General features: G+C 32.5%; 2 protein-coding genes across 2 annotated transcripts in view; both read right to left on the bottom strand.

The window, feature by feature from the left end:
• LOC145327688 (uncharacterized) overlaps positions 1 to 7,331 on the bottom strand; it is a 44,741-nt gene extending 37,410 nt beyond the window's left edge. The window contains exons 1-5 of the mRNA XM_080171244.1: positions 7,242 to 7,331; positions 6,831 to 6,894; positions 5,734 to 5,808; positions 835 to 891; positions 511 to 580 (exon numbers count right to left, since the gene is read on the bottom strand). Coding sequence (XP_080027370.1) covers positions 511 to 580; positions 835 to 891; positions 5,734 to 5,808; positions 6,831 to 6,894; positions 7,242 to 7,282 — 307 coding nt within the window. The 5' untranslated portion in view covers positions 7,283 to 7,331. The remainder of the gene's footprint in view (positions 1 to 510; positions 581 to 834; positions 892 to 5,733; positions 5,809 to 6,830; positions 6,895 to 7,241) is intronic.
• Positions 7,332 to 8,421: 1,090 nt separating this feature from the next.
• The window catches only part of LOC145328036 (scoloptoxin SSD14-like), a 42,440-nt gene continuing 26,464 nt past the window's right edge, over positions 8,422 to 24,397 (bottom strand). The window contains exons 14-26 of the mRNA XM_080171587.1: positions 24,008 to 24,172; positions 23,144 to 23,215; positions 22,492 to 22,551; positions 21,761 to 21,815; positions 18,507 to 18,576; positions 18,352 to 18,425; positions 16,531 to 16,562; positions 16,021 to 16,114; positions 14,882 to 14,944; positions 13,185 to 13,243; positions 11,378 to 11,432; positions 10,811 to 10,888; positions 8,422 to 9,100 (exon numbers count right to left, since the gene is read on the bottom strand). Coding sequence (XP_080027713.1) covers positions 9,020 to 9,100; positions 10,811 to 10,888; positions 11,378 to 11,432; positions 13,185 to 13,243; positions 14,882 to 14,944; positions 16,021 to 16,114; positions 16,531 to 16,562; positions 18,352 to 18,425; positions 18,507 to 18,576; positions 21,761 to 21,815; positions 22,492 to 22,551; positions 23,144 to 23,215; positions 24,008 to 24,172 — 958 coding nt within the window. The 3' untranslated portion in view covers positions 8,422 to 9,019. The remainder of the gene's footprint in view (positions 9,101 to 10,810; positions 10,889 to 11,377; positions 11,433 to 13,184; positions 13,244 to 14,881; positions 14,945 to 16,020; positions 16,115 to 16,530; positions 16,563 to 18,351; positions 18,426 to 18,506; positions 18,577 to 21,760; positions 21,816 to 22,491; positions 22,552 to 23,143; positions 23,216 to 24,007; positions 24,173 to 24,397) is intronic.

Below are 24,397 nucleotides of genomic sequence, written 5' to 3' on the forward strand. Positions count from 1 at the left end.
GATCGTATAAATTTAGAAAAGATTTTAATATTTAGGTTTCCTGTCCAAATTCAACCCTTTCCCTAATTGTTATAAACGTCTTTGGACAGTTAGAAAATAGGGGGAATATTAAAGAAATATTGACCCGACAGTTTCAAATTTCCATCGTCTAAGATCTATTGAATAGATTTCTAGTAGACATATGTCTGGGCTAAATCTAATTTTGAAAACAGGATGATAGATAATCTATCTGTCTAACTCTAATTGCCTTTTTTCTTTTTAAGTGTTGTATTTAGTTACTAGTAAAACCATTATATATTTATCTAATATTAACTTAATAATCTGTCTATTGGCTGTTTATTTGTACTTATAGTAAAGTTAATTCTTAATCCTTCAATATATCTATCTATCTACTTAATTACTCTCTTTACATCTATGTATCTAACTATCTATTTTTCCATCTATCTTTCCATCTATTTATCTTTATCCACTTATCTATCCATCTGACTATCCATTTATAATCCTGTTTTCCTGGGAAAATGGCCGCCTTAACTCTATCCTTTCTGGACTGAAAAGAACTTATAACATCCAATTGTTCTACCTTAAACAAGGATAACAAATTGATTTAGTATTCAACATTGTTAAATAGCATAATTTTCGTTTAAATCTTAAAATTACATTTTTCTGGTGATACCATCCAAAAAAATAGTTATAAACCTTATCAGGACCTTTGAGAGGCTACATTGTAAAGGAAAACCATATTGGTTTAGCAGTTAGTAAGATCCTTTGTACAGAAAGCCACATACACACAGACTCAAAGACATCCTGTTACTTCTATATAAGGATAAAAAGTACCTGGTTCAAAAGATCTTTTAATTTTTCTTTATCGCTTTTCCATTTATTAAAAGCTCCCTATGAAAATGAATATATTCTGAATAATATAAGTTAAAAGAAACAAAACAGGGTGGACCATATCCATAAAAGCAAAGCTCAGAAAAATGGAGAGTCAGACTTTTAGTATTGAATTAAAGTATAAGAAACCTAAATAAATATTTAGTTTTTGCTTTTTAGATTACTAGACATCAAGCTATTTTGTATTATAGATATGTATCAATTTGTTACAGGAGTTATTTGCAAGCTTCAAAATCTATAACTCAATTTCAACATAACTATTAGAAATATGTTACTTTTGTTCGGAAGGTCCGACCCTAATTGTTGATATAATTTGCTTTTAACAAAAAAAGACAACCTTTACATAATTGTTAATCGCTTTACTTAAGTCAAAAGTACACGAATAAACACTTTTTACAAACAAAAATATAGTTACTCAAGGGACATACTGTCTGATTCCACCAACAGGAAAATACTAAAGGAACATACAAGATATTTCATTGGTTAAAATTGTGTACACATTTTGTTACGTATGGGCATAACTTTTTCATTTCGGTTCGTATTACGAGTCAGCTATAAATTGTAGCATATTTTAGCTCTTCTTTGGTAAATTGATTGGTATAAAAATTTCTTAATATAATTTGAAGCGTATGAAGAAACATAAATTAAGTTGGTTATAAAATTCTTTTATTAAGGTTAGCTTTCTAAAAATTATATCAACAAATAAATTTGTCTAAAATTTTGTCGCCTGTATCTAGTACATAACAAAATGTAAACAAAACGTCTGTCTGCAAAGATTTCCTTTTTAATTTTGACAAAAATTGGTTCAGTTGGACTATCTAGATATGTCAATTGTAACAAACTGATTAATCTATCTGTTCATTTTTTAACATGAAAGTTATTTATACGAATGGACACACGTAAATTATATAGTAGCTTTGTGTACAACACATATTCATAATTATCAAGATTCATTAGAATAATTTCTATTCAATCTATTTTTAGATATTTTTTCTTTTTTCTTTTTGATAATTATTGTATTCATAAGATTATAGAGAGAAGGAACAATAAACAATAAATTATTTGATAACCTCCAAAAAAGCGAGGCTAAACAATTAAAGTAAAAGAATAGAGGGGGTATCAGCTATATGTAACTTTGCTTACAGAAGTCATGTCCCCAAAAAAGAACAAAAAGTAGTTTGGGGCAATAAGTTGTCTAGATTATACATCTATACTTATTTTTATACACATTTTTAAATAATTATAAAAATGATACTTTCTGTAAATAATAAAATTAATGCTCTTTCAAAGGTGTATCTAACTATTACACTAATCACCATATATAGATTCAAACAGATAGGATGATTCTAACATGTCAGAATCATTGTTCATAGCTATCTATTATCGTAGGGGGGAAAATTGACTTAAAAATCAGCCATGTAAAGTCATAAAAATGAGGGATTATCCATCTTCTTTTTAGTGGTTTTCTTTCCCACTTCTCCTCTCATCTTCCTCATTATTATGACGTCATATGGCTGATATTTGAGTCACTTTGTCCCCATACATGGAGTATGATTTTATTTACCGATAAAATATACATGTTGAATATTTTCGCTTTTACTAAATAAAATGTATGTATGTAAAATTGGAAAATAAAGTAACTGAAAAGAAAAGCTTTTGCATGAAAATGTTTTCACGTTGAATTCATTAACAAATTAAATATATGTATACGTCAATAAATACTGTAGGAAATAATAATTAAATTTTAATAAATTAATGTACGGCTGAAGCTTAAGTTCTAGGTAACCGTTGCAACGATTGGTCGCTACTCCTCTTCAGTTTTTGGTCCTATAGTTTTTAACACCCCCAAAAAGGAAAATTACTTTTGTAAGTAAAAAGATACATAACCACAAGAGGGTAAGTTAAACTTACGTACTACATGGTTAAAACTTTTATTTAAAATAAGCTTTAGAGTGACTAGAACTTACTTTAATCTATAGGCCTGACATATATTGTTTGCTTAACACAATAAATTTACTCAAATGACGCCTAACATAGTGTATACAGAGATATACTCTGAAAACTTAAAATTTTGTATAAAACCTTTAATCTCAAATAAACTTTCCTGAGGTCATCTCAGACAAAGTGACATTAAAAAAAAAATTAATGATCAAGGTATGAAATTTATAATTTTCTTGTTTTAAAGGTGAAATAAGTTTTTAAAAATTAAATAAAAGTAAAAATCCTTTTAATCATTTATATTAATAACTAGGTGTTTACTTAATGGGTGTCTCTAATTCTGTTACCTTGTCATATGCTGGTTGTGTAAATAGTTGATGGAAAATAATCTAAATAGTACGACGGACCAGTTTTCATTCTCATGAAAATATGCGCATGTTTCATGAAAAACTCTTAATCCAGCTTAGGATCTTATTTCAAATGTGTATGACATTTATCTTCTTGCAACAGGCAGTTAATGCTTGGCAAAGGTATTTTGATTATCCTGAGGTTATTCAAACTTCTGAGAGAATTGTTGGTCATGATGAGAAACCATCTTTTCGAATCTGCTCAAAACATTTCTTCAACTACTCAGAAGCACGTAGAAATGGATACCCGTCACTATCACTCTTTCTAGGAGGCGGTCTTCAAGGATCAACAATCCCAACATGGAAAGGAAATACTGGAGACTTAAAGTTCTTAAATTATTCCAAGAAAATATTTGTTTTTGATTACAGCAGACTGGAAATTAATGTTGATTATGATAAACAATTCCTGTTTCATCATGGATTTTGCTTAGAAATGTCTGTCCTAACAGAAGAAACTCTTAGTGTAATTACAAAGGAGAAAGACTTAAGGATTTATCCTTTTCATGCAACAACTGATCTGAGGATAACTGATGAAAGAAGTTCTGGACATGGAGTTACACTGGATGTCGGAGAAGATAGTACCTATCATTATTGGGGTTATGAACTCACCTATGAGGTTTATGATAATACTATACATGATGGGGTCAGTTGTGTTGACTAAAGAAAACTTCAGGAGGGCTATGGGGATTGCCTCTTCAGACACTTCAAAGATTATGTTTTCACGGTCTATGGCTGTTTTCCTCCATGGATTGCCACTGAAGATGATCCAGAATGTGAAATTGATAAAGATCCACACAGGATAGAAAATGACAGATACAAAAAAGTTTGGTCTTACCTGGATGCTTTGACTGATGGAACTCATATTGAAATCATGAAGAAATGCCAGCAACCATGTTATTTTGTAAAGTACAAGCTAATTGAAAAAGTCCACTACACAAATATACGACAATATTCTTCGGTTAAAATTCGAACAACCTCAGACAAAGTTACCGTATACAAGGCTGCTTACAGTTATGACTTCTATGCTCTGATAACTGAGTTAGGTAGTGGACTAGGACTTTGGCTAGGTAACTATTATTTTATTTGTCACCTTGTTGATCTTTTAGTGTGTAACTAAAATGTATATCCTAAAGCTTTAGGCTTTTTAGTCTTTAGCAGTGTAATCCTATTATGAAAGTAGTAAGTTTGTTTGTCTGAAGCTTAAGATATCAACAACTACCGAACCCCTTGAGATTTCTGTTTAATTTTGTCCTAGGATAGTTTTAGGCTATTTTATTTTTAGATTAAAGTCATCAAAAAATGATTAAGATTTTTTTCCTGCTATTTTCTAATATCTACTCCTTTGAGATTAGAATATATGGCATCTAGATGATTTTGAAAGAAAGGAAATTTTTCTGTAAATCCTAATACAATTGGTCTAAGAATATTAGTATCTCAATCTTCATACCATTTTCTAAACTTGGATAATTGATGTATATTGTATATCAATTTGTATCTCTTAATTATCTATTTTTATAGGAATATCTGCCATCAGTTTCTATGATTTTGGAGTCATCATCTGGCCCAAATTCCAGAAGTTTATATGCAGAATCACCAGACATCAATGAAGTCCTTTCTAGTGATAGATGTTTGCTAAAATTAGGGTCTTTAATTGCCACATACCTACTTGTCTATGTACCTACTTACACCTAATCCTACCATATTACATGTATAAAGTAGTAAGGTTATTGTCTGAAGCTAAAGAGCTCAATAACTACTGATCCACTAAGTTCTCTACTTTTTTCTAGTCCCTCTATGGACTTCCAAGTAACTAGATGCTTTGGGTGTAGCAGATAGTATTTATATAACTTTAAAAAAGCAAGTTCACCAAATGATGTTTAACCTAAGGGACAAAGATAATCATTAAACTTATTCAATATGTTGAAATAATTTTGGAAGGACATAATTATTCAAATGAACTCAACTAAAAATACTGCTCTATTTTATAGACAATGATAATAATGGGGTGTGGTGTTGTGTTGTTTTGATTATTTTGAGCAATTTGATTTTTGAATAATTTTTTAATGCCTCTAAATTTTATTATATTATTTATACAATGCATGAAGGAGGTGATCAGTACACCAAATATAAACTACCCCGCCCTTTAATACTTATTCTTTTTCACAATTTACCAAAATGTGTTAATAGTCAATTATGTTATTAAAAATATAAGAATTAAAAATTAAAATATTAAATTTTTCAAATGTGGTAGAGTAAAATTACCTATTATAAATAATGCTTTGACTATTTTTTGCTTTATCTAAATAAACTTACTCAATATATTTGTTTCATATTTGTATCTTATAATTGTCTACTACATTTTTAAAAGAAATTTTATACTTGATTTTAACAAGTCATCAAATCTCCTTGTCCGTATTCCTCTCCATGATTTTTGTGCTTCGCTACTTATGAATGATGTTCAATTTTAAAGCAATGATAGCTTAAATGAATAGCTTACTTGAAAATGCTGTAGATTACTAGACAATCTATCCAAGTGATATTCTCTTAAATGACAATCTATCAATGTACCAATCTAAAACAAATTTAAACAAAGATGACAACATCAATAAAAGTGAAGCTCTGAAACGGTATGACAGGCGAACATTATCTATTGTAGAGTGTCAAAAATTTGTTGCAAAACTTCTTAAATACAGTATACTGTTTAAGGACATAATGACATTTTTAGGACTTGATTATAGAGATGCTTTGCTTATAATATTGTAACTTATAGTAATAGGAATCAGTACTCCAAAAATCAGATCAATCGGATGATTATATCATATAAAAAAACTGTTGTTAAAAAAGTTAAAAATCAACTTGTTTAAAATGGACATACGGACATTCTGGTATCAATTATAGACTTGCTAAGCTTTCTAAATCATACCTAACTACTACGGGAATCATTATGCAAAGTTTGAAATCGATAGGACAATTCAAACGTGCCTAAATTAACGAAAAAAAAGCTATCCGTTACATACAGACATACGGGCTTCAGACGCTTGGACCGACCCTAATTATAGAAAAGCTTTGCTTTTAAAAATTGTAAAATGCAAAAGTGAAATGGTCTTTTTTCTTTCCCGCAACCGTGGATCAACACATAGCTCATCTGCTTTTCTTCGGTGAGATGATAGGTTCAAATCTCGGCTAAACACCCCGTCATAACTTAAGACGATAAAAATGGTTCCTACTGCTGCTATGTCATTTATAGTTAGATAAGGATAATTCTCTGGCCCAAAACAGGCGCAACTCATTATAATGCACAGTTAGGACTTACAGACAAAGGTTGCAAAATCAAAGTGTTGGTTGTCTGATGGGCGTTCCGTAACCTAATAACCTGGGTGTTTGGGCCTATCCTGGGTTGTTGGACCTAACTATTTAACATTTTAAACACTTTCGCTACTATTTGGAAAAATCATATTTATAAGGGTGCAAAACTCTGACTAATGATTATTTTATGATTTTATGGTCCATCCAGACAACCCATTATGTTACCTATCTTATTGTTACTTGCACAACATTTGTCTAAAGGTCCTAAATGATTTATAAAAATCTTACACTATCACCATCTGCATTGATAAGACCATGAAACAAATATAGTGGAGCTGTAACTGGACTAAATCTAAAAGAAATCATTATCTATTTAACATATCTTTTATATATTATATATCAATCTATTAATCTATCAATTTAATAATTTTTCAATCATTCATCTATGCATCTATCAACCTATCTGGTATAGTTCCTTTCGTGACAACGCCTCTTAAGGGACGTTTTGTCGTATTTTCACAGAAGCTTTTGCTAAATCATTTTAGGTTAGTTTAGGTTAAGTTAGGTTAGGTGATTGCCCCGCAGGGTTAGAGTTCCCCGCAGAGCCTAGAAATAGAAGAAAAGCTACTGGGAAAATACGACAAAACGGCATTGCCACAAAAGGGACTATACCCAACCTATCCATCTATGTATTTATACTTAGTCCATCCAATGATCATGGTAGATGTCTGAGTAACCATTTCAATGGCTGCTTTGGAAATTTTCCCCTCATCCTCTCCGCATGGAGTTCCCTTTGCATTTGTTTATTTGCTTTTAAATCACTACCTGTCAGTTTTTGGGATTGAGGGGAGAGTCTACTTTATAAGCTCTAAAGTATGTTTGACTAATGGATATAGGATATACGCAAATATATATATATCTATAGGGGAAAATTTGTCGTTAATTAAGCTTGCTAATATGAACTTGATTTATTGGTCAATTCGTTCATCCAGTTAGTGGGGAGGGTGGTTTGGGTGTATCATTATTTTAGCCAGCTGCGAGTATTATTTTATCAGAGTGCATGAAAATCCGGTGCAACATCCAAGTAATAATATATCGATTGTCTGATTGTTGGTGTAGAACACAAGTCAACGACAAACTTACCGCCCCCCCTTATTTCAATTAATCCAAAAATAAAGGGAGGGGGGGTTCTGTTCTCAACTTGGCACTTTGAAGGAAACCACCGATCAACTTTTTAAGAAAGCACAAATAAGAAATAAAAAAAACTTCTTGATATATTCAATTAATTATCATGTTTAAGGCAAATATTCCTTTATTTTAGGTACATTTGCTGATAAAATTATCAATATAACTAAAAACTGACATTTTTGCATTTTAGGTTAAATAGATTTAAATCTCACTATCTCTACATAAAGGATGACTAGATTATATTTTAAAAAGAAATATTAACACTTGAAGAGTTTAATATCGTTGTAAATCTGTCATTATGTTCAGCAGTTTTTTTAATTTATTTTTTAGTAGCGGTGATCAAGGGGAGGGAGGAGACATTGGGCTGTCCCAACGTTGGCTTAACAACTTTGGGGGTTTATTAAATTTTGATTAGTTGGTTCATTAAATTGGGTGTCCAAACGTTTCAGCTGTCAATTTTAAGTATCATCACTTGGGAAATTAATTGGAACGACGGGAAATCTAATTTTAATGCTATAAACCACAATTATATTTTTAATTCGAACCCAAAACAGTATAGGTATGTGAAAACCAGTGATAAGCGGCTAAAAAGCTGTTTTTAAGAAGTCGGATTGACAGACGGACAGACAAAGTGAATTATAGAGTAACTGCGAAACTAACAAAAACTAAAAATAATTACTAATCTAAAACATTTCAAAATAAGCAATAATTTATTATAAAAATATTTACAACAGAATAAGTCTTTTTTTACTTTACAAGATAACAATTAATAATTATTTACAAATATATTAGTTTAAATGCCATAAATTTCATATTTTTATGAGACTCTTTTATAGTGAGGATATGAATTACTTTTTAGTTTAATAAAGCTGATTCTATCTACTATTTTCTTTTCGCGATTTTAGTTTTTTAATAATTTTTATTGCATCGTAATAAAAAATATCAGATTTAAACCAGTTTTGTTACACATGAGGGACCAAAGACCCTAGCTGACAAAACTGGTATCAATTTTATGATTTTAATGCTGCAAATTTTCTGTAATACGATGCTAAACATGATGGTTGAGAATCGATTATAATAAGAGGCACAAAATTAATCTTCACTCATTAATTCCTAAGCTAAGGGGTTTTTTAAATATTAATTTTCAAAAAAAGGATATGTCAAAGAAAGGAGTAGATTAATCTCTTTATTTTACCATAACCAACAGAATTACCTCACTTTTATTGAATTAAATTAAACAAGAATCAAAAAGTAGCGGAGGATATTTTATGAATAAAAATTAAGATAAATTAGAATCCATCCACCTCTCCCCGCTTTCTGAAGTCAGCATTGGCTGTAATGCTGCCAGTACGAGGGTCTTTGATAATAGCCTGAAATAGAACTTTAGTTTACATTGTGCTTTGATGTTTTGTACATGGCTTTTGTAATTGATATAGGTTATACTTTGATATTTTGACGGTGGAAAATTTGTCGTTAGTTTATCTAGATGGGGACAAGGGGGGTTGGATAATAATATATTGATTTCTTTCATATTACTACTTATTAATACAATAATTGTTTGGAAAACTCTTTGTATTTGCTAAGATTTATTTAGAATTTTTTTAAATAGGGCTCGTCGACCGTGCATAACCCGGTAAATTAATTATGTTAAAATTTGTATTTCCACTTAATACATTCAATCAACAGATTATACGTGGCGTATGCACAGCTGCCGAGCCATACTTTTTGTAAGTGACATACGACAGCTGCCAAGCCCTGAAGCTTATATATGGTGTGCGTACATCTGCCGAGCCCTGCGCTGTACTAACCTGTACAGCTGCGCCTCCTACTCTATACTTGGAGTATGTTGTGTTGTGACCATAGTTTCTCAGTTTTACTAACCTGAACAGCTGCGCCTCCTACTCTATACTTGGAGTATGTTGTGTTGTGTCCGTAGTCTCTCAGTTTACTAACCTGTACAGCTGCGCCTCCTACTCTATACTTGGAGTATGTTGTGTTGTGTCCGTAGTCTCTCAGTTTACTAACCTGTACAGCTGCGCCTCCTACTCTATACTTGGAGTATGTTGTGTTGTGTCCGTAGTCTCTCAGTACTAACCTGTACAGCTGCGCCTCCTACTCTATACTTGGAGTATGTTGTGTTGTGTCCGTAGTCTCTCAGTACTAACCTGTACAGCTGCGCCTCCTACTCTATACTTGGAGTATGTTGTGTTGTGACCGTAGTCTCTCAGTACTAACCTGTACAGCTGCGCCTCCTACTCTATACTTGGAGTATGTTGTGTTGTGTCCGTAGTCTCTCAGTACTAACCTGTACAGCTGCGCCTCCTACTCTATACTTGGAGTATGTTGTGTTATGTCCGTAGTCTCTCAGTACTAACCTGTACAGCTGCGCCTCCTACTCTATACTTGGAGTATGTTGTGTTGTGACCATAGTCTTTCTGGTTTACTAACCTGTACAGCTGCGCCTCCTACTCTATACTTGGAGTATGTTGTGTTGTGTCCGTAGTCTCTCATTACTAACCTGTACAGCTGCGCCTCCTACTCTATACTTGGAGTATGTTGTGTTGTGTCCGTAGTCTCTCAGTTTACTAACCTGTACAGCTGCGCCTCCTACTCTATACTTGGAGTATGTTGTGTTGTGTCCGTAGTCTCTCAGTACTAACCTGTACAGCTGCACCTCCTACTCTATACTTGAAGTATGTTGTGTTATGTCCGTAGTCTCTCAGTACTAACCTGTACAGCTGCGCCTCCTACTCTATACTTGGAGTATGTTGTGTTGTGTCCGTAGTCTCTCAGTACTAACCTGTACAGCTGCGCCTCCTGCTCTATACTTGGAGTATGTTGTGTTGTGTCCGTAGTCTCTCAGTACAAACCTGAACAGCTGCGCCTCCTACTCTATACTTGAAGTATGTTGTGTTATGTCCGTAGTCTCTCAGTACTAACCTGTACAGCTGCGCCTCCTGCTCTATACTTGGAGTATGTTGTGTTGTGTCCGTAGTCTCTCAGTACTAACCTGTACAGCTGCGCCTCCTACTCTATACTTGGAGTATGTTGTGTTGTGTCCGTAGTCTCTCAGTACTAACCTGAACAGCTGCGCCTCCTACTCTATACTTGGAGTATGTTGTGTTGTGTCCGTAGTCTCTCAGGGCATCAAGCAACCACTTAATAACAAAATTATCCTTGTAATAAAGTTAAAAGCTCTCTGTATCTTGCTAACCGCTGATCTGATAGGTTTCTCCTTACAGGTCCAGGGAAAATATGAGGGTTCGACTTTTCTCCCCCCTACTTTAAGTGCCTCTAGAGGCTTCTAGGGGGCGTATCCGCCCGTATTTAATAAACGAATAATAAAGTTAAAATGAGAAAAAAAGATCAATGAAAGAGTTTAGGTGCTTTCCCAAAAATTGCCTTTTAAACACTGACCTCCCCCTTTACCTTATTTCCTGAAATAAATTGAAAATAAAAGTGATTTATTGTTGACGTTGGGGTGCAACACATCGTAAAATTGACGACCTCTCCTTTGGCCCTCCAAATATTATTTTAGATTTATTTCGCTTGTTGGTTATACCTCATTTCTGATATGAACCGAATTTTAAGTTCTATACGTGCGGACATTCCCTAATTAAATAGTAGCGGTGCTACTAAATACTTACAGTTGTAGTTCCGTCTTCATAATTAAGATTCATAGGGAACAGTTGATGGTGAAGTCTATAAATTGATGAAATTTTTATCTTGTGTTCATAGTATTCATATTCATAGCATTTTCAGATTTTTTGGATTGGATCGGAAGATTGAGTCATTTGCCATTGTCATATTCATCAGGTGGTAATGGAGGGGACAATTGGCAATTAATTCAATTTAAGAGTGTTCGCTGAAAAACCATGAAATCCAGAAAATGTTAAGGAAATTTTAAAGGGTGTGTTAAAAAAATTTATAAAACTATAGATAAGAAAAAGTTCCAAGAAAAAAAGCATTCATTTGAAAATTAGATTACAAGCACACCAGACTGATGTAACCATTCTGTAAATAATTACTAGGAAAATCGTCCGTAAAACCTGTCCAACCCATAGCCCCATAACCCCAAATTGAAAGGGTTCTTAGATTGTTCATTACACAAATATCACAACAAAGTCTATATCTATGAAATGATATTTTCTGGAGAATTTTTTTTAAAAACCAGCCATCTTATAACAAATTAATTTTATTGATACTCGTCTGCTATATTCAAAACTAAGTTAGCGGCATTTGATGCGCTAGTGCCCAAAGTCAATCAGAACCTGCTAAATTCTTGCACATTCCCTTTAAGCCAGTACCCAAAGTCTTAGACCCCTTAAAACTGAATATTCGATCCATTGTCCCCTCTCTTATTCCCTGCATATTCATGTAGTTATGTATATTCTTATATAAAAGTAACAGGATCTGTGTATGTCCGTTTGTACTAGGGTTGGGCTGGATACTTTTTTGGCCGGATACCGGATATCCGGCTAATTTCAAATGCCGGATATCCTGTAACCGGCCGGATATCCGGCGATGGCCGGATATCCGGCAAATATCCGGTTATCCGGCCAAATTACCGGATATCCGGCCGGATAACCGGCCAAATTACCAGATATTAAAGTAGTAAAAAAAATTTCCTCAGAAATCTTATATAAATTTACATAAAGTTAAACTTATTCAGAAAAAATGTTCTTCTAGCTTCAATAATAGAAAATTATAGCCATTTAAGATTTTAAAAAGCAGAGATTTTTGGTGTAAAGTATAAAAAATTATTGAGCCGGATATCCGGCCACACCGGATATCCGGCCCAACCCTAGTTTGTACCAAAGTATCTTGCTAACTACTGAACCGATGTGGTTCTCCTTTACAATGTAGTTTCTCATATGTCCTAGGAAAGAACTATTTTAAAGGAGGGTACCACCACCCTTCCAAGAGAAATCAATAATGATTTAAAAATAGAATTTAAAATTGGGACCTCAATGGCCCCTAGAGGACTCTATTTGTAATAGATAAAGGATTAAATATCAAAATTAAGAACAATTTCGTCTAGAAATAGTGAAATAATTTTACTAAATAAGCTAAACATAAAGGCATTTTTTGAGAGAGTGAGAGAAAGAGATAGATAGAAAAAAAGAGATAGATTGATAAATAGAAAAAAAGAGATAGATAGATAGAGAGAGAGAGAGTGAGAGAGAGAGAGAGAGAGAGAGAAAGAGAGAGAGAGAGAGAGAGAGAGAGAGAGAGAGAGAGAGAGAGAGAGAGAGAGAGAGAGAGAGAGAGAGAGGGAGAGAGAGAGAGAGAAAGTAGAATTATCAACAAAGGAGAAAGAAAGAAGAATTAGAAAAAATAAATATTAGACGTCCTTTTTTTCTCTTTTTTCTACAAAAAGTAAGGACAGAAGGACACAGATACTTATAGAGTATTTTTGCTATTGAACATATGAAATAAACAAGATAAAATTTCCTTCTGGCGTCAACTGCAGCTTTGACATCTTTGTTCAAGTAAAATACGTTCAACAAAACCTAGAAAATAATTATCATAAAATATAAAAAACATTATTGTCTAAAATTTTATCTTTTTTAAAGGCAGTTAGTATACGAATTTATGATTGGTATTATATAGATAGCTTTTCGCGGATAATAAAATGAAACAAATAGGCTAAACAACTTGTATTGATTCTAAGATTTTTATTTTAATATACGTGAAAAATTGTCTGTAATACGGTGCTACACTGTTAAAAATAATTTTTTTATTTAGTATCAATTGATACTCTGGAGAGTATTGGACACGTAAGTACGCTACAACTATGTAATCTATAATACAAAGTAGAACGATGTCTGTCTGTTTGTTTGTGTGTTTGTGTGTGTGTGTGTTTGTGTGTTTGTCTGTTTGTAGCGAAGGATCTCGCTAACCGCTAAACCGATCGGGTTCTCCTTTACAGGGTAGCTTCTCATAGTTCCCGGGAAGGTTTATAACTATTTTCTTTGGGGGTGGGACACCCCTAACCCCCCCAAAAATGAAAAATACCCCCCCCAAAAAAAAAAAAAAATTTCTTTTTTATTTTAAATCTAAAATACGAAAAATTGGTTTGATCAAACCTCTTGGGGCAAAGCCCCTAGAGGCTAGGGGCGAAGCCGCTAGTAATTAATATATAACACTATGTAATACTATATAACACAATAACTATTACTATACAGAACCCATACATTTTTTAGTATCAATTGATACGCTCTAGGGTACTGGAATATACACTACAGAAATGTTTATTAAAATAGTAATATTTGATATGCTCTAAGGTACTGGAAAATACGCTGTAGAATAGTTTATTAAAATAGTAATATTTAATACGCTGTAGGGTATTGGAAAATATGCTACAGAAATGTTTATTAATTTAGTACTATTTGATTCGCTGTAGAGTATCAGACAATACGCAAGAGAATAGTTTATTAAAATAGTAACTATTCATACCTTCTAGGGTACGAATCTGTACTGTAAAGAATAATTGAAACAGACACCAATCGTGCACACCTCTCATGGAAGTGTTTCAATGCTTGGTCGTTTTAGACAAAGATGAAAAGTTATTAATTATGCTCAGATTTATAGTTTTGATTTTTGTAATTATGGCTGACCATAGTTTTTATTTTTAAGGATCATGTTTAGCCCTAAACACCTTTAAAGTCATTTTTTTACTAAATTTACATTTAAATTAATGTTTTATGGCTCTGCTTGGTATGTTTGTTGATATAATAAAATGTATAAGTACATTTATTAATTATATATTATAAACTGATCTTTCATCCAAAGTAAAACAGTTTCATACTCTACAGAGTATCAAAAATTATGATAGAGGGTATCAAAAATTGCGAAGGAGAGTATTAAAAACTTACTTCTACCGTATTGAATTTTATTCCAAAGAGCGTATTGGATAATACTCTACAGACAAATACATTATTTAGTACTACATGTTACTCCACAGAACAATAATTAATACTCAATACATTATTCGTTGGCCATCTTAGTAATTTTTATTTGGTTGGTTCATTAAGTTGAGTGTCAAACATTTCAACCACTAATTTTAATCTACAGAAGGGGTAATTTTGTGTATCATCAATTTATTGGCCATTGTCTTATCCCTTTAAATTCCTGGGTAAATATTTAACCTGAGCGACAGCAGAAATAATCTTAGTTCCACCGCTTGCTCCAACCACTCCTACTACACGTCCCTAGATAGATAGATAGTAAGATAGATAGGTAGGTAGGTAGATAGTTAGATACATGAACATATAGATAGATAGTTAAGTACATGAACATATAGATAGATAGTTAGATACATGGACGTATAGATAGATAGTTAGATACATGAACATATAGATAGATAGTTAGAAACATGGACATAAAGATAGATAGTTAAATACATGAACATATAGATAGATAGTTAGATACGTATACATATACATATATATGTATATATATAGATAGTTAGATACATGAAATATAGAAGGACAGATAGATAGATAGTCATAATTTTGTAATCTGTCGTTATATAGCACTAAACACTGGATCGATATCTTATTTTTACAGCGACGCTTCTTTTAGGTAAGGTTAATAATTAGTTTGAAAAAAAGGGTAGCTCCACCATCCTAAGAGTAATCGCCCCTGGAAAAAAAAATCCGAAACACTAAAATTGAAAGTTGATATCTACCTTAAATTTCATATAAGGTATTAATGACGTAATCTAGTGCATTTCTGTGCATCGGTATTGTTATACAGTATTATATAACTTTCCTATTATTCGTCTTATTTTAATGTTGCAAAATATTGCACTAAATATAGATGGATAGGAAGATAGATAAATAGATAGATAGACGGATAGATATATGTATATATGAAAGAAAGATAGAATTAATGTATCTATAGTACAAAGTAGAACGTTGTCTGACTGTCTGTCTGTCCGTCCGTCCGTCCGTCCGTCCGTCTGTCCCTAAAGATCTCGGTAACCTAGTAGATCCCACTTCTCAAGGAAATAGCCTAAAACCACCACTGGACCAGTAGGTATATTTCCTGAAGAGTAGAATCCGATCGGTTCAGTGGTTACGGAGAACTTAAGGAACAGACGGACAGACAGACATCAAGCTACTTTGTATTATAGATAAGGTAGGGGGGGAGGGAAGGAGTTTTTGTCCCAAAGAGAAAAAAAATTTATCCCGTTTTATTTTCAAATAATATATATAATATAAGTACGGGCTTGAAAAGCACTTTGAGGGAAAGCACCAGATAGATAGATAGATAGATTTGGTACCTGTTGATCAACAACGATGGTGGTGGACATGCTGGACATTGGTCTCTTCCCCGGGGAGATAAAGTTGTTGGGTGCAGGGGGCACATTGTAGGCACTGAAAATTATTCTATTAGGCTTCATCCTTATACTTAAGTAACAAGATGTCTGTTTGTGTGTCTGTATCGAAGGATCTCGCTAACCGCTTAACAGGGTAGCTTCTCATAGGTCCCGGGAAGGTTTATAACAAGTTTGGGGGAGGGTACCAACACCCTCCAAAGAGAAATCGCCCCTAGAAAATTATTCTCCACCCGAAAAAAATTTTTTTTTGTAAAATTTTATTAACTAAAAATAAAATACGGGGGTCACCTCCCCACCCAAAATTTTTTTTTTTACTTTTTATTTTAAATAAAATAATAAAATTGGGTTATCAAATTCGACTCTCCCCTCTTCAAGTGCCTCTAGAGGCCTCTAGGGGCACTTTACTATACTCTAACTTTATTTTTAAAAGTCTAATTTAGAAATTTGTTTTACCTGGTAATGTTAGGAGAGGCAAAATCATCCATCTGATAAGCAAATCATTTACATATGTAAAAAAAAAAAATTAGGGAAACATGAAAATAGGACCTTAGAAACAGCAAAGCCAATGCATTTACGGGAAGTGTCATGTGTGACGTCATAGAAATACATCTGTATCTATCTCTTTTTTGGGGGGGGTTTCGTTTACAGCTTCTTCTCTCATCTCTCCTTTTTAGACGTATTTTTATGACGTCACACATGAAACTTTCTGTATGTCGTAGCTAATTGAATTTTTATAGTATTCAAAAGGGGTAAGAATTAGCCAAAAACCATCTACAGGGTTAAATCTAAAAAGAAAAAAGAAGTTTTTTTTATTAATATTTTAAGTTTCAGACAAAAAAATCTTTATATAAGTACTAGGATATATGATAAATACTATTAAATATTTAAAGAATTGTAAATAAGATCTTAAATTATAATTTGTAGAAAACTCCTCTTGCGCCAGGGATCTTAAGGGATAAGGCAATTGACGTTAATTAGATGTACATCCCCAATGATTATAAACAAAGTGCCTCTTCTGCAGATGTAATTATTGGTTGAATGGTTTGGACACTGCTAGTTTTAAACAACCATTTGATTATAAATCTTTGGATACCAGAGATGGGTTTTTAATCCAGAATGCCGCGTTTTTTCGACTTTTTTAGACCTGTCGTCATCCGTCAATCAATCATTATTATGAAAATGCCTCGTAGGATTTAAACAGAGTATACAACTATTTATTTAATTATTTCGCTTTTGTTGGTACGGCTTTTATAGAAGAAAAATAAATAATCTTAAATCTATTTTTGCTGTATATTAAATAATGCATCTTTTTAGAGCTTTATTAGACATTATACAAATGTGTAAAATAATAATTTTAAAATTTTGAATCTCCAAGTTGTATACTCTGTTTATTTCACACGAGGCATTTTCATAATAATGATTGATTAACGGAAGACGACAGGTCTAAAAAATGTCGAAAAAACGCGGCATTCTGGACTCAAAAACCCAATCTCAGTGTAATGTAATTTTCAGTCTAATGTCCCCTCCCTTCCTCCCTGTATTTAGAAAAAAGAAATTTGGGGTATTTTACTAATCTCATATTTAGTTCTCAGTAAACAAATTTGTAACAAGGATGACAACATCCATAAAAGCAAGGATCTGAAACGGTAGGACAAACATACATGAACACTTATAGAGTGTCTGAACTTAATAATTAAGATATTTTTGGAATTGATTATAGAGATGCTTCGCTTAAAACATTGTACTTTGTTGTCCTAGGAATCATTATTCCAAAAATCAGATTAATCGGATTATTATATCACATAAAAATCAGCTGTTAAAATAGTTTAAAATCAACCCTAATTAAAGAAAAGCTTCGCTTTTAATAATTTTAATTAAACTAGAAAATAAGATTAGATTTAATTAGATTTTTTAAAACAAATTTCAGAGATTATAAGATATTTAAATGTAAAATATTCTGATTAAGTAGTTTTTAAATAAATTCTTAAAAAATGATGATAAATAAAAAATACTTGGTTGAATTTAAAAAAAATAAATTTCAATTATTAGAGAACTGTATTATTTATTGCAACGTATTATGGCCGGTTTTTTGCGAATATTAAAAGAAGTTAAAACCAGTTTTTTAGGCCCGAAGTGCCGAAGGCCCGCTCTAATAGAACATGTATCAATTTTATGATTTTATTTTGTTATTCTAGGAAAATTGTCTGAAATAAACGGCTGAGAACCAGTTTAAAACCACATTGGAAAGTTTTTAAAAAATTATGTAAATTATTCCTGGTTGTTCATGATGATTCCAGTTGAGGGGGACATGAACTTGCAACCCCAGATCAAGTTAACAGAGGCAGTTACTGAAAAAAGATAGTAGAATATATAAAAACATGTAAAGAAGATAAATATATATAACACAATTAAGATAGATAGATAATGACCTGATACAGCGTCGCCTTCAGGGGAAAGGAAACAATGATGGCAGGTTCCGTGGTCCTCTTCAAACACAGTCTAAAATAAAAAAATAACATCCAGGTATCGTAAAGGATTGGACAACGGACGATAAATTGATGTACATCCCCAATGATAATAACCAAATTATCCCTGTAGATTGAAATTATTGGTTGACACTTTTGGACACTTCATTTAATGAACCGACCAATCAAAATTTGAAAAAATACACTAAAATTTAAATTAGACGGAAAGAAAACTTTGGGAACTGGTGTAATCAACAGTCCAATGTCCCCTCCCTCCCTGCACTGTAGAATTCCTACAAGTATCATACCCATGGATGGAAAGTTACGCCCCTAGAGGCCTCTAGTGGCACTTTAAATGTTTTTTTTTATTTTAAAAATAATATGTAACCTTTCTTTGTTGCGTTTTTTTGTGATTTCTCTTGCGATGGTTGTGATACCCTCCCTTAAAATAGTCATAATCCTTCCTGGGACCTGTGAGAAGCTACCCTGTTAAGGAGAACCCGATCGGTTCAGCGGTTAGCGAGATCTATTGGTACAAACAAAGAAACAGACAAACACACATCCTGTTACTTTTATTATAAGGATAAACTTATGATTTTAAACAACAGAAAGGGTAATTTTGTAATCATAATTGAGGGTTTAGAATATTTATCGTCCTTTTCTTATCCCTAATGATTTGAAATAATTAATAATATCTCTCAAAAAGAACTTTTTAATGTTTCCAAATTGTACCTATATATTAATTACAGGAATTATTCTGCAAATTAAAGCATGCCTAAATAAATCTGATCTGATTAACAATAAATTTAGAAAAGCTTTACTTTTTAAAATACATTAAGCAATGTACCTAAGATAAAATTTTAGATTTTAAAGTATTAAATTCGTTTTATATTTCAATAAAATATAGTTTAGTTATATAAAACTTAAATTAAATTGAATATAAATGGAAAAAAGTATTGAAATTTTTATCATTTGAAGAAGAACTTTTTTTTACCAAAAAAAAGTTATTCCTAGGAATGACAAGTAAATGTAGATACATTTATATTACAAGGTTGAAAACATCCATAAAAGCGATTTCAAGCGAATGATAAACGAACATTAACTCTATATAGCAAAGTGTCAAAACTTGATAATTTGTAAGTCTAAACAAAATTGTTTATGAACGTGTTGCAAAATTGCTTGAAATATAAAAGGACCTACTTTCAATATTATGATTTGATTACATACAAAAAGTAAAAAATCAGCATGTTTTAAATGAAAGTATTGGCTTTTTTGTTACGATTGCTACGTTTCCTAAAGTGTTATTGGAATCATTATGCAAAGTTTGAAATCAATAGGACAACTCTAACATGTCTAGATTAATGAAAAGAGCTATGCGTTATGGCCGGACTGGCAAATTGAAGAAAAGCTTCGCTTTTTAAGATATCACAATCATGTTGACTCGGAAAAAAAGGTATAGCCAACAAGCGAAAAAATCTAAAATAATATTTGGGGGGCAGATAAAAAGGTCAACAAGTGTTGCCCCATCAATGGCAGCTGAAAACCATGTATAGATTTTGTGATTTCCTGATTAAAGTGATTCTGTGAGGGAATAGGAGAAATATACATCTTAATCGGGGAAGGAGGGCACATTGGGCTGTTTATTACACTAGTCCTCAAAGTTTATAATAAAGTTTCCTAATCGTTAGCTTAACAACTTTGGGGACTTTTATTGAATTTTAATTAGTTTGTTCATTAAGTTGAGTGTCTAAACGTTTTAACAACTAATTGTAATCTTTAGACGGGGTAATTTTATGTATCATCATTGGGTATTTACATTAATATATTGTCTTATCCCTTTAGATCCCTATATTTTATAAAATCTTATATAACCTTTTTTTTCTCTAGCTATCTTTACATTATATTCTTATTAATTATAATTAATATTTAATTAATAGATACTCGAGCTAATTAAAATATAAATATGTAAATAAATTCTTTCTAACCTAAAATATTTTATATACACAAATTATAAAAATAATAAAAAATAGTTTAATAAATAATTGCGTAGTAGAAATTAACTTTGCACGAATAATAAAATAAAAATCATAATATTAAAACCAGTTTTGTACTATACCTTCGGCTCCAAGGGGATAATAAAACTGGTTTTAATCTCATATTTTTTTCATTTTAATATCCGCGGATTGCTGTCTATAATACGATACTATACTTTATACCAAAAGTTAATAAACAAATTCTTTTATTTGTTGGCTTAATTACTTTATCTAATCTTGGGTTGTTATAAAATAGAAGTGTTTAGATTTTTCGACCAAAAATCTTAATCTACAGAGGATGTAATTTATCATCAATGGGGTGTACATTAATTTATCATCCATTGTCTTATCCCTTAAGATCACGGTCTTATAATAAATTGAAAGAAATAGATTAAAACCAGCTAATACCAATAACGAAATTAATTCGAAAAAAAAAATTCACGAAACTTATATGTGTTTTTCAGCTGTCGTTGGGGGGCAACACATCATAAAATTGACGACCCCTCAATTTGGCCCCCAAATATTATTGTAGATTTATTTCGCTTGTTGGTTATACCTAATTCTTGGATCAAAACTACGTAATGGTTATTCACGTATGTATTCGAAACCGATTATTATCCGCTGGATTTGAACCGGTTCTCAGCCATACTTAAAAAAATAAAATATGTATAGAATTGAACTACTGACAATTTTCCACGAATATCAAAAAAAATCAAAAAAATGTTGGATCGGGCCTTCAGTCCTTCATGTAAACAAAAATGGTTTTAATCTTATGATTGTACATTTTTATATTCGTAGAAAGCTGGATATAATACGATGCTAGACATAGTTTTTTCGTATGGATGAGAACCAGTTCCCATCCACCAGATTCAAATGAATACGAGAAATAACTATTATTTACCTTAGCTCCATAATATTCAGGATCTTGGAAAGTCTGGTAATCTAATATTTCAGAAAGATGTCTATATTTACCTTGGCTCCATAATATTCAGGATCTTGGAAAGTCTGGTAATCTAATATTTCAGAATGATGTCTATATTTACCTTGGCTCCATAATATTCAGGATCTTGGAAAGTCTGGTAAACTAATGTTTCAGAAACGTGTATATATTTACCTTGGCTCCATAATATTAAGGATCTTGGAAAGTCTGGTAAACTAATATTTCAGAAAGGTGTCTATATTTACCTTAGCTCCATAATATTCAGGATCTTGGAAGGTCTGATAATCGCTAATCTTATCCCTAGAAAGTTTAAATCAATAACAAATCAGATTTCTATAATATCAAAGTACAGGGACAGGACAGTGAAATTTAAATACAGATAAATGAGATCTAAAATAATAGTAAAAAACATCTAAAAAAATTATAAGAGGGATGATTTTAACGTATAATTAATCGCAGCCAACATACCATAGCTGCCGCAACATGGATTTAAAAATATGCCCTTCAATTTAACGCTCATAAAAAAATTGGAGTAGAACTGCAACACTTTAATAACAATTTGCAGCTAACCTACCCGCTAATAAAATGAATAAAATCGCTGGAAAGTATGATGGAAATATCCTATTGATAGAATACTCCAATACTACTTAAATTGCTTTGACCTCTTGACCTATTGGGGGTTAGGTGACATTAGATGTCTTTCACGCCACCTTCAACTTTCTCTACGTCGGAATTGCAGGGTAATGCACTCATTCGCCCAGGGTAACACCAACAGACAACCAACTCCTTGATTGGAAGACCTCTCTAAATATGGTGCTGAGCATAGTAATGAGTTGCGCCTGTTTTAGGCCAAGAAATTCCATAAACTAAAATTACTTAAATTATCTTACTTGATGTTTTGGCTCCAATCAGGACTGGACAGATTAATAGAACAAAAGATAGATAGATAGATAGATAGATAGATAAATTATCTTACTTGATGTTTTGGCTCCAATCAGGGCTGGACAGATTCGCAACAATTTCTTGCACGTGCTCTCTACAGATAAAAACATGATATTTTAATATGTTTTTTTTTATGAATAAGCTTTGCTACAAAAACAATATTTGTGTCTGTTTGTAGCAAAGGATCTCGCTAACAGCTAAACATAGTTTAAATAGTTTTCCTTTACAGTGAAGTATAACTATTTTTGGGGAAGGTAATTCCTTTTTCCCCAAAAAAATTTCCAACCCTATAAAATAAAATAAAAATACATGGTCGACTTTCTCCCCTTACCTTAGGTGCCCCTAGATGCCTTTATGGGCATAACCACTAGAATTAATCCTTATAATAAAGTAACAGGATGTTTGTCTGTACCGAAGATCTCGCTAATCACTGAACCGGTAGGTTTCTCCTTATCAGAGTAGCATCTCATAGGTCCCAGAAATGTTTATAACTATTTGTGGGGAGGGTACCAACACCCTCCCCCCCCCCCCCGAGAAATCACAAAAATATTCTCGCCATTGCGTAGAACCTTGAACGCAACATAGACAAATTATTTCTCAATTTAGATATTTGAAATAAAAAAAAAAAACATTTACTAGAGGCCTCTAGGGGCGTAGCCGCTAGTATATAATAAATATAATAATACCTGATTTCAGGAATAGACCAATCACCCATGTCAGTTCTCTTGGCAAAAGCAAATTTGGTGGCTTCCACAAGTCTAAACACAAAACAATTCGTTTTGTTCTTGTTTTCTTTAATAGCTTCTTGGGGAAGACGAAGAAAGTTTCTCAAAAAATCAGCATGTTACGTCATAAAATTGAGGGATTATCCATCTCTTTTTTTAGGGGTTTTCTTTCCCACTCCTCCTCTCCTCATCCCTCATTTTTATGGCGTCATTGAGGGACTTTCTTTGTCTTCTTCTTGGATATTATTTTTTTATTAATCTTAAAATGTTATAGTTACCTCTTTTAGAATTAATAAAATAAAATGTAGCGAAGCGCCAAAAAATATTATTGACGTGCAAACGGACAAAGTCAGTTATAAAGTAATGAATATATACGATGAAAGTGAAAACCTTTTTACATAAAATATGTATTGGTCTTTTGTAGCATGACCGACAAACGACCGCGCAAATTATGTTCTGGATGCTCATAGATTAAGGGAATCTACAAAGAAGAATTTCAGTTGTTTATCTTGAACAACAGACAAGAAATTTACGGACGGAAGGGCGACAGACTGACGGGATTTTCCAATTATAGAGTAGCTTCGATGCTAATAATAATATTTGCAGTATATTTGCGAAACCGTTTAATATCCTAAACCGGTTCTCAGTCATAAAAAAATCATGTTTAGCATCGTGTAACAAACAATTTTCCAAAAATAACAAAAAGAAAAATGATACAATCTTTGTTGGCCCGGGCCTTCAGCCCATCGGGGCTAACAAAACTGTTTTATAACTTTTCTTTGAATATCCGCGGAAAATCTGTCTATAATACGTTTGCTTTGTTACCTGTGCCAATAGAGGGGCCTGTGCTTGTCCAGGGGGTCAGGGTTGTACAGGTCCATGACGCCAACAATGGAGTTGGTGATGACACCACTGCCGGGGGGAGGGGAGGAGATTAGGGTCAGCCCTTTGTTCACCAGCTTGTAGCTCACTGTGGGCTCCCATTGCACCCTTAATATAGATTGCTAGTGTTAGAGCAGAACTGGCGGGGCTTTTACTCAAAGTACTTTGTTGAGCACTGGTAATTATTTTATAAAAGATTGAAAAAGGGAAGGAGTAGTTTTTCGTTTGCTTGTATATAACTTTAGGTAAGTTTAGGTTTGGTACTTTGTAGCCCCACAGGGTTAGAACTAAGAATCTATCTTAAAATATGGTGGGGGGAGGGGGGGTTATAAG

The sequence above is a fragment of the Acartia tonsa genome, chromosome 9 (genome assembly GCF_053477335.1).
Source record: "Acartia tonsa isolate MP-2025a chromosome 9, ASM5347733v1, whole genome shotgun sequence".
Taxonomy (NCBI): domain Eukaryota; kingdom Metazoa; phylum Arthropoda; class Copepoda; order Calanoida; family Acartiidae; genus Acartia; species Acartia tonsa.